At 38.7% G+C, this 9,287-nt stretch overlaps 2 protein-coding genes across 4 annotated transcripts; one reads left to right on the forward strand and one right to left on the reverse strand.

Annotated features, from left to right (window-relative positions):
• The first annotated feature begins 2,181 nt into the window (after positions 1-2,181).
• Positions 2,182-4,494, forward strand: nrg4 (neuregulin 4). Its single transcript, XM_085412211.1, has 5 exons — positions 2,182-2,288; positions 2,476-2,515; positions 2,636-2,729; positions 2,868-3,020; positions 3,138-4,494. The coding sequence occupies exons 2-5, from the start codon at positions 2,506-2,508 to the stop codon at positions 3,208-3,210; spliced, it is 330 nt and encodes a 109-aa protein (XP_085268337.1). The 5' UTR covers positions 2,182-2,288; positions 2,476-2,505; the 3' UTR covers positions 3,211-4,494.
• Positions 4,389-8,439, reverse strand: lactb (lactamase, beta). 3 transcript variants are annotated; one of them, XM_085412209.1, is made up of 7 exons: positions 7,962-8,439; positions 7,790-7,856; positions 5,973-6,163; positions 5,580-5,877; positions 5,322-5,487; positions 4,652-5,191; positions 4,389-4,495 (listed from the first exon to the last, which is right to left on the reverse strand). In XM_085412209.1, the coding sequence occupies exons 1-6, from the start codon at positions 8,334-8,336 to the stop codon at positions 4,666-4,668; spliced, it is 1,623 nt and encodes a 540-aa protein (XP_085268335.1). In that variant the 5' UTR covers positions 8,337-8,439; the 3' UTR covers positions 4,389-4,495; positions 4,652-4,665. The 3 variants fall into 3 exon arrangements, with proteins under 3 accessions (XP_085268335.1, XP_085268334.1, XP_085268336.1); XM_085412208.1 differs by lacking the exon at positions 4,389-4,495 and having other exon boundaries at positions 4,535-5,191; XM_085412210.1 differs by lacking the exon at positions 4,389-4,495 and having other exon boundaries at positions 4,535-5,191; positions 7,974-8,438.
• Positions 8,440-9,287: the final 848 nt, after the last annotated feature.

Consider the following 9,287-nt stretch of genomic DNA (forward strand, 5'->3'; position numbering starts at 1 on the left):
ATAAGGCAGCATTTATAAAGGGTTCATAAGTTGTGACTAATGGCTTTTATAAACGGTATTAAACAATTTGCCAAGGCTTTAGATCCCTTTGCAGAAAATAAAAAACAGTAAGTCATCCCTTATTAGATGCTCATGAGGTTTTTCACTTTTAGTGCACTAAGCTATCAAGCCTGCACTTATAAATGTATGATGACACTGCAACTTTTTTAAGTACCGGTACAGTTAAAAAAAAATTACCACCACTTTCCAATAGATTTCTAAAACTTAAATTAAAATGATACCTAAACACCAACCCATGAAACTAATAAACAATGGCACTGTCCTATCTTTATTAAACACACACACTCAAAGCGCAGGCTGAATAAAAAGTATGTGTGTACCTGTTCTCCATACACTTCTTGGAAGGGTGGGTTATCGAGCTCAGCAATCCTGCAATCCTGAAAGAGGTGAAGAAACACCCAGAACACAGCAAGATCATTACAGCTTGACAAAAATATCACAGTCTACCTAATTTTCTGTTCTGTGAAGAGGTGAGACAAACACTGGACTTTTTGGCAAGAGGAAAAAAAGGTAGACGAGGTTTGAGGAAACAAAGGCATTTGAGCACTGGAGCAGGGACACTTCAATCCAGCTGTGAAGCATGGTGGAGGGAGCACTGGGGCTGCTGTGCTAGATCAGTCCATGGATGCCTCGTAGTCACTGAAGTACAATAAAATCAAAACTATAAGAAGAAATTTTGCAGGTTAATGCAAGTCAGGATGAGCTTAGAAGTGGATCAAGCATCAATTTAAGGATGTAATACAAAGAAAAATATAACATATTACAAAGTTGAAAAAAATCATTAAAAATATATTTAGGTTATCATGAGATAAGTTAATATAATTTTAACTGCATATCTTGCTAAGTCAGCCTTTCTATTCTGAAAACCTTTTATTTCCATACAGTCTTTTCCTCCTTATCTGCAGCAGAAAGAAAAACAAATAAGAAATGTAGTTACAAGAAGACAGTTACTCCCACTGGATATTTACTCCAACTGCCAACTAGATGATCATTATGAAAGGCCTTTTTGTAATGGCCTATATGAATAGAACAAAATAATTACAGCAAGTCAAACCTGTTTCAAAGTAGGTCAATAAATGAGCATCAGCTAATGCTTTAAGACAGCTTTGAAAAATGTGAACGTCTCCTTTTGTATTTTTTCATCAAGGTCTTGATGCATGCTCAATCATCCAGGTAAGGAAATCCCAAAAGGTTTGTCAGTGCTTCTAGTTTCAGTCATTCTGCAAATGTATTGTTTATAAGATTGGGGAAACTTGCAGTCAGCTGAGACGGAAGAAGTCACTCTGATGAGTGATGAAATGTTTCTTTCACTGATGATGATGATCGGAATCAACTTTTTGGGATTTCATAAAGGTCATAAAACAAAGTATTTCTTGATAAATTTAAAGTTTTAAGAGCAGAATAAAGCAAACAAAGCAGCGTATATACAAATCAAACTTATCTATAAAGCCTCATTGAGTGATTGGCTACTGTTAATTAGTTCTTAACTGTACATCCTTTGAAAAACAGTGCCTCGGTATATTAGCTAAATGAAAAGTGTAGGAGGCATTAAATAATCACAAATTGAACAGATAACTAATTAAATCAGTTTACCGTTGCCACACTGGATGATGCTGGGTTACATAAATTTAGAAAAACATGACCATAAAAGATTAAAAATAGCCAGCTTATTGTCACCTAACGGTTCTAAGCAGTGTAGTAATTATCTCTATGTAAGAATTAGTGCAGTACTTCCGTTGACTATAAACTCATCCCACGATTACATTCACACATTCTTTGCATGCCACTCCATTCAGTTTCAGTTGTACCAAACCCAGACATACCAAGCTCGCATTCACAGAAGTCGGTTTCGTCACCTGTTTTCTGACGAAACTTATCCTACAAAAGCAAAACCAATATGTCATGTAATCAGTCTTCATTCGATTCTAACACTCACAGAGGTCATATAAGCCATATAATGACCTCCAGGAAGCTCTGCAGACCTCTAAAAACCATTTTGATTTGCTTATACAACAACAAAAACAACAATACTGTTCATTTCATGTTAAAACATTACCAGCCTGTATCCTGACATTTAACTTGCAATGCGGACAAACTGCAATCTCAACATTTTTTTAGGCCTAGGGAGGAGCTCACTCTCAAGACTACGTTCTCTGAGATCCAGGTGTCATTATGACTTAGACTCAGGAGCTGCGCTAACCACCCAAAAGCTGGGATTTTATGAGCTGGTAAGGGCAGATTGTTGATTTATTCAAACAGATATATTAGAGATCTATTTCTCTAACGTAATAATCAATAACGCTATGACTCCTGTCAGATTCACAGAAATTGTTTACATGTTGCCTAAAAACGTGCTTTCCTCGTGTTGAGTGCTCATGTACTTTTCTTTGTCAAAATTCTTCCTTGTGTTCTTAGTGAGACAGCAGGAAAAACAGAACATTATCAATGATGTCAGGTAATAATACCAACAATCATAAAACTAAAACCCTCTGAGGAGCGAACAAATTCTATATATTAAGAAAAAGCATCTTTCCAGCTCTGTTATAGCTATCCTACCTTCTTTTTATCTCTGTAGATCATGGAAACCCTTGCAGTGCAGAGGATGCCACCTACTGCATGAATGGAGGGACATGTTATAAAATATCTTCCATGGACACACTTTCTTGTGTGTAAGTTTATTGAAATCAATCAGTGTTTTTAATTGTCTTAGAAAAAAAAATCTTAATGTAAAAAAATATGGACACTACCCAACCTGGCAATGTTGTTTGTGAATTTGCAAATATTTGTGCAACGCTATCTGCCTGCAGGTGCAACCCAAACTACAAAGGCAGCAGATGTGAACAGTTCCAGCTCGGAGTCACACAGCCCATTTCAGATGAGGCTGGTTTAATTGCAGCTGTGATTGTCATTACTCTCCTTATCTTGATAGTGCTGGGATTTATTGTCTACTACATACGCAAGTAAGTACATTGTGGTTTTAGGTAAACACTCTCAAAGCATCTGTAAGTAGCACCAGGACGTCTTTGTATTACTGTACATACTTTCTAAGCTTATAACCATTACTTACCACCACACAGGATGCGAAAAGCGAAGGAACAGAGACAACAGAACCACAACCAAGAATACTGGAAGGTACAATCAAGAGCATGATCCTTCCTTCTGATTTGATTTGGTGGTGCATTTGATGGTTTCAGGAACGAATTGTGAGAAGTGTCATTTATCTTGTCATGCTATCTGAGGTTTTGAAAATGACTTTGAAAAAAGCTAAAAAAAATGAAAAAAAATGAGAGTGAAAAACTACTGCACTGACCTTAAAGGGCAAATTGACGAGTGTCACACCACCATTGCTCTGATGTTAAATCACATTTCACCTTGTCAAAACATATTAAAGTGCAGTTTAAGTGTGACTTTTTAAAATTTGTGGCAATTGTGGGATTATAAACTAAGTTTCTGTATGTTATTAGAAAATATTTTGCATTTGTAAATATATTCCATCATTTTTTTTAAATGATTTGAATGTGTGATTTCTGGTGACATGCCATTACACACTCTTATTTACTTGTGAGACGTTAACGCACTAGTAATTCTTCCTCTTCAATGCTTCATTCCAAACCTCCACTCTTAACCTAATCTCACATCTAATCACATCTCTTAAAGTATAATTGCTCATTGAGGTGTCCTGGACCAGTCAGTGAGATCTCACTTTACAAAGATGTCAGCACTTTGCAGTTTTTAAAACTTAAAACTGGATCCCACAATTCTGGACACATGCATGAACACACATGCATGTGTGTAGGGGGTCTGTATAATTCGCTTATCCCAAGCTATTCATCGGTGTCCTTAAATCTAACAAAAACAGGGGCACGGGTGATCCCAGGAGTTTTATGAGAATGGTGTCACCAAATTGGCTTCAATTTGCTGCACAGAGGAGGAAATCCAAACTTGTTGGACTGCATTTCCCATAGTTTGTATTTGTTAACAAATTAAAAAAAATAAATAAATAAATAAAAAAAAATGTGTGGGCAGAAACAACATTGTAAATGCTGACTGAATGGTTTCACTTTAGAATTCTTGCCAGCATTAGGTCAGGACTGACACTGTGGCTGTTGATATTGGTATTTTAAAAATGCTACAGTGAAACCATTAGAGAGCAAAAAATATGTAGTCAGTGTCCCCCCCCCCTCTTTAAGGAAATATCTGTATATAGACAGCCCTAAAAGGAAGAAAATACGCAAAGCTGATTTAAATAAATTGTGAGTGAAATGTTTTTTACTTAAAAGTAGTAATTTATTTAAAAAAAAATGTTCTGGATTGACGTTTTAAAGAGAATTGAACTGCCTTCTATATAAATCCAAGAAACTTGTATCAGAGTCTGTTTTGGGGGGAGGCGGGGACTGCTTCCGTCTAGTGGCAGAATGTCTTCCTTACTTTAATGCTGTAATTGAGAAAATGCTTAATGTAAATAAACTCAAAACATTTATATAAATGGATACTTAAGACTAATTTTATTTCCTTAAAGTTCAGACACATTGAAAAGCTCTATCAAAATGACACAAGATCACAAAGTTTTCTTGCAGGTAAACTCACACACCTGTGTAAACAGTTCTACTTCCTTCTGGCATTATCAAACTCCTTCGCAATTTTCAGTGCAGTGTTGTTGAGTCCCACGGACTGCATGTTAGCAATGATGGTGACCACCACCCCCTGTGGGAGGATCGGGGTCTGTCCTTGGCACTGGTCAATCTCTTCGCTGGGTAACACCAGGAGGACACTGCTAGCGCCCACAGCACTTCCTGTGTGTGATACATAGTGTCTGCGCTTCCTGCACTGGCCATATTTTTGCACCTTCTCCACTACCAACCAGCCTTGAGCATACAGTCCGTCCTTATCCCAGCTGGCTTCAGTCCCATCAACTGGTGCCCAAAGCTCTATCGCTGTTTTGGGTTTGAGAAATCCAGGAAGCAAGCCGTTAGTATCCTGCAAGTGAGCCACCTGGTAGCTGTAAAGCAGAGCATTTCCAAAGAGCAGCAGGTTTCCCACAGTGGAAAGAAAACCACCTCCTGCCCACTTGTAGGAGTTGTCTACGTACGGGCAATTCACAACACGTCCGCGCTTGTTGTGATGATAAAACCTGTGGAATCGCATAGACAGGTAGTACAAACTCACTGCTATACCTCATCAAAAAAACCAAACAAACAAGCATGAGCATCATGTTTTTAAGGCAATTTGGACATAACTTGAGACTGGAGATTATACACTACCTAGAGCGGTTGTAAATAATAGGGTCATTCTCATCGGGCACTGTATTGAGCATTCCCAGCTCGCGGAACATATCCATCATGACGTCCAGGAATCGCCGACCAGCAGCCCGCTCCACAACAGCACTAAGCAGCGTGAAGGCATGAGTGGAGTACAGAAAGGTTGTGCCTGCATGCATGGAGTAAAACATACATCTCATCAAGATGTTAGCATTGTAACTGTGAATACAGAGAAACAAAGAAATAAAGTTTGAGCTTTACCAGGTTTGAAAATGAGGGGGTCATTCTTAAAAAGGTCCAAAGACTGAATGACACTTTCAAAGTTGTCCTTTAAGTAGTACTCCTCGTGCTCAAACTCTTTTTTCTTCTTCGTGTTCTGATCTGTTGCGGCTTTGTTGTCTTTGCTTTCAGATGAGCTCTTTTCATTCTCTTTTTCTTTAACCGGGGGCTTTAAAAGTCGCTTGGCTTTCTCTTTGTCCTCCTTCACTTTCTTTGCATCTTTCTCATAATGCCGAATGCCACTCAGGTGGGACAGAAGCATACGTGAGGTTATTGTGACCTTAAAAACAATACAAACCAAACAAATAGATAAAATGCTAGAAGAACGAGATACTGCATGTCATTTTTTTTTTTGCAGTATTTGAAATTGCTTACGTCTTGCCCATCAAACTGTTTTTGGGGAAACTGTGGGACATATTTCTGGACTGGGGCATCAAGATCTAGTTTCCCCTCCTCGCACAGTCGTGCAGCAGCTGCAGAGGTGAGGGGCTTACTGATGCTGGCGATTCTCATCACCGTTTCTGGCGTGCATGGGACACGATTCTCCAAATCAGCATAACCAATTCCTAAATTAGATAAAGTGTTTTAAAAAGTCATAAGAATGGCAATGCATTTTTAGGGAAATATACCGGTGTTTACAGATGACTCATTAACCTAATAAATTATATATTTTAAAACATTCTGCAGTAAGGAAACTGAACACAGACCCTTTAAATGTATCTTTTTTTAGCACTGCAACAAAGCACAATTTAAATACAATCTATGATAAATATGCAGAAATACTAATACAAGCAGATACCAGTGGGCTACCTCCAGTTGAGTCAAAAGCAGCTACATGCTTTGACCTAAAATGTCTGTTTTGAGCCACTCAGAGCCTGCCAACAGTGACAATAGCAACAATAACAAATTTTAGGACTTGCTGCCATTCTTGTACAACAACTGTTAACCTTTTTAACCTTTAGCCAGTGTTACATTACTGTTAAAACATTTGTAACAGTGTCTATTTTTACATATTTAAAGTGCACTCCATGATTCAGTAGCTTGTAGTATCACCTTTAGTTGGTCTGTCACATTATTCTGGAGGAATTCGGACCCACACTTTATTAAAACTTTGCTTCAGTTCATTGATGTTTGTGGGGATTAATTTATCTACTACTCTCCTAAGGTCCTGCCACAGCATTTTAGTCATACTCAGGTATGGACTTTGACTGATTTGTTCAGCCATTCTGTTGTAGATTTGCCGCTGTGGTTGGGATCATTGTCCTATCACATGACTCAGTTTGCCCCAAGCTTTAGCTGTCAGACAGATGGACTCACATTTGACTTTGGTATATAGAGGAGCTCATGGCTGAATCAGTGCCTGCAAGGTGCCCAAGTCCTGTGCCTTGATAGCTGGTATGGGGCGTTTGTGTTGATATGCTGTTTGTTTTTTGCCAAACATCTCCACGTTGGTCTGATCTGTATAAAGGACATAGTTCCACATGCCATGTTTTTGTTTGTTTGTTTTTTTTAGAGAGAAGAGGCTCCTGAAACCCTGTCCAAACAAGATATATTTGCTTATTTTTTTCTAATTATACTGACATGAACTTTAACATTTAACATGCTAACTGAAGCCTATAGGGCTCACACTACTCACACTTGCTGATAATCAGTGAGTGTGCATTTGCATTTGACTAGCACCACCTAGCTGTGAGTTATCCATGTAATTCAAATGGAAGCAGTAAGGCTGTATTTAGTTTTTCAGAACCCTGTAAAAAAATCCAGCGCTCAAGGGGTTAATAATAATGGTTTCCACTGACCATTATTACACAATTTTGTTCTCAACAAATTACACAGTGTATGGTAGGATATATTTTAAGACTTACCATTTCATTCATCAACATCCGATGTGTGCGCGCTCCCTTATTTATTTAATTTATATTTTAAAGCAAAAGTGTACACACCGGAGGTACCGAAATTAGCCCTAGTTTGTTCTCAGAATCGTATGGGAGAAGGTTATTTTCTTTTCTATAATAGCAGTCGTTATTTCAGCTGTTTTTCTGTGCGGTCACGTCATGTTTGTGTTGGATTAGCTGTTTTTGAATCACACTTTGAGCAAAACTTTTGTAAACTCCCTACACTAAAAATGTGGGACACTGTGCATGTGGGAATTGTGGGATGGGATGAAAATAGTGCGATGCATGGTCACCAACCTTCACACCAGACCTCAGCCCCATCCACAGAGACGCCAACTACCACTCCCGGAGCACCGACCTCATCCTGCCAACACACAAACACACCGAGTTGCTACAGGTGGGCTTCGGGTTAATAAGACAGCGCAAAGGGACACTAGTCAATCAATTACAAAGCAAGTTATAAGCCTACCTCTGTGCCTACCTTTATCCGCTCCACAAGGTCTCTGCTAACTTTTATAGCATCTTTGTATCGATCCGTCTTCTCTGCTCTCGTAACTTTAACATCGCAGAAACTGCTGGCACCGTCGCTGCTGTATTTCAGCCCGACAGCTAAAGCGATCCCCACTCCAACCCCATACATCCAAATCGTGGACTTTAACCGGTATTTACGAAAGGCTGGTCCTCCCACATATCGCCTTTGTTGCTGAATAAAAATACTATCTGACTTCTGCTGCTGCCTGGCTCGCGCTCCTGCACGCGGGGTCGTCACAGGCGACTCGCGTGCTGCTAACATGCTGCATTTGGTACAAAAAGTACTTTGCCTGGACAAAAACAAACGCAACATCGTGAGAAAGCACTCCTTCTTTGTCGGCGACAAGTGGCTCCAGTCAATGATCTGCTCACCGTTACCAACAGCTTGTTTACTTCCTGTACGCGTCCTCGTTCGGAACGCCTCGAACAAGACCAAATAAATCAAATCATGATTCAAAGAACGTTGATCGAGGGGAACAGGGCAGGGTTTGTAGCTAGAGGTGAGACCAATGACTTTTATACAGTCATTGGGTGAGACCAGGGAACATAAAACCTTGTCCTTGAACAATATCAGCATTTATTGACGTGTGTACTGTGTATGTTGGCCTACTCAGTGCTAACAATACTACAACAAATCACACAAAGACAAGCACACAGCAGCAGGGATATTCATTTAGAGAAATAAATGCTAAAAACACAGTTTATTCTGTAGATTAACTTTACTAATAATGACACAAACAATCAAATAAATAAGTAAAAGTAAAAAACCTGGCTTTCAGACGAGAAAGTGCTGTACATAGGTTGTTGTAACTCTGTGCAGCAACTTGCTGGCAGCTGGACACCATTAATTTACTGGAAACAACTGTTTATAGTAACTTAAAGTTACTTAAAGTTAAAGTTACTTTAAGTTACAGTAAAGTTGCTAACGTTACTGTAAACACTTTTACATCATGCTACAACTGCATTTACAGTAAAGTCGCTGGTAGTAATTTGCTGTATTATCTACAGTAAATATGCTGTAAATTAAATGTATGATAGCTTTCAGTTATTTAATTTATAGTAATTAAATTACGGGATCTCATGTGAATTAAATTTACAGTAACAGACTTGTAGCTGGATGTCAGTAAGTTAACATAGAATTTACAGCAACTTGTTTACACTACTTTTTACAAGGTGTGTTATTATCATGGGTAAATCCTGATCTCCCGGCAGTTAACGTGGGATTGTAGGGTATTCAGTACCCTGTTTTGATTTTGGGGATTGG

This window comes from Rhamphochromis longiceps, linkage group LG7 (assembly GCF_057381845.1).
Source record: "Rhamphochromis longiceps isolate RC_006_pf linkage group LG7, R_longiceps_female_GT1.1, whole genome shotgun sequence".
Lineage (NCBI taxonomy): Eukaryota > Metazoa > Chordata > Actinopteri > Cichliformes > Cichlidae > Rhamphochromis > Rhamphochromis longiceps.

Excerpts from the sequence above, each read along its gene's own strand:
- nrg4 (XM_085412211.1), top strand. Across the intron at positions 2,730-2,867 it reads ATGGACACACTTTCTTGTGT|GTGCAACCCAAACTACAAAG; the intron begins GTAAGTTTATTG and ends ATCTGCCTGCAG. Across the intron at positions 3,021-3,137 it reads ATTGTCTACTACATACGCAA|GATGCGAAAAGCGAAGGAAC; the intron begins GTAAGTACATTG and ends ACCACCACACAG.
- lactb (XM_085412209.1), bottom strand. The coding sequence starts at position 8,336 with ATGTTGCGTTTGTTTTTGTCCAGGCAAAGTACTTTTTGTACCAAATGC. Across the intron at positions 5,878-5,972 it reads AACAGTTTGATGGGCAAGAC|GTCACAATAACCTCACGTAT; the intron begins GTAAGCAATTTC and ends ATTGTTTTTAAG. Across the intron at positions 5,192-5,321 it reads ATTATTTACAACCGCTCTAG|GTTTTATCATCACAACAAGC; the intron begins GTAGTGTATAAT and ends GCGATTCCACAG.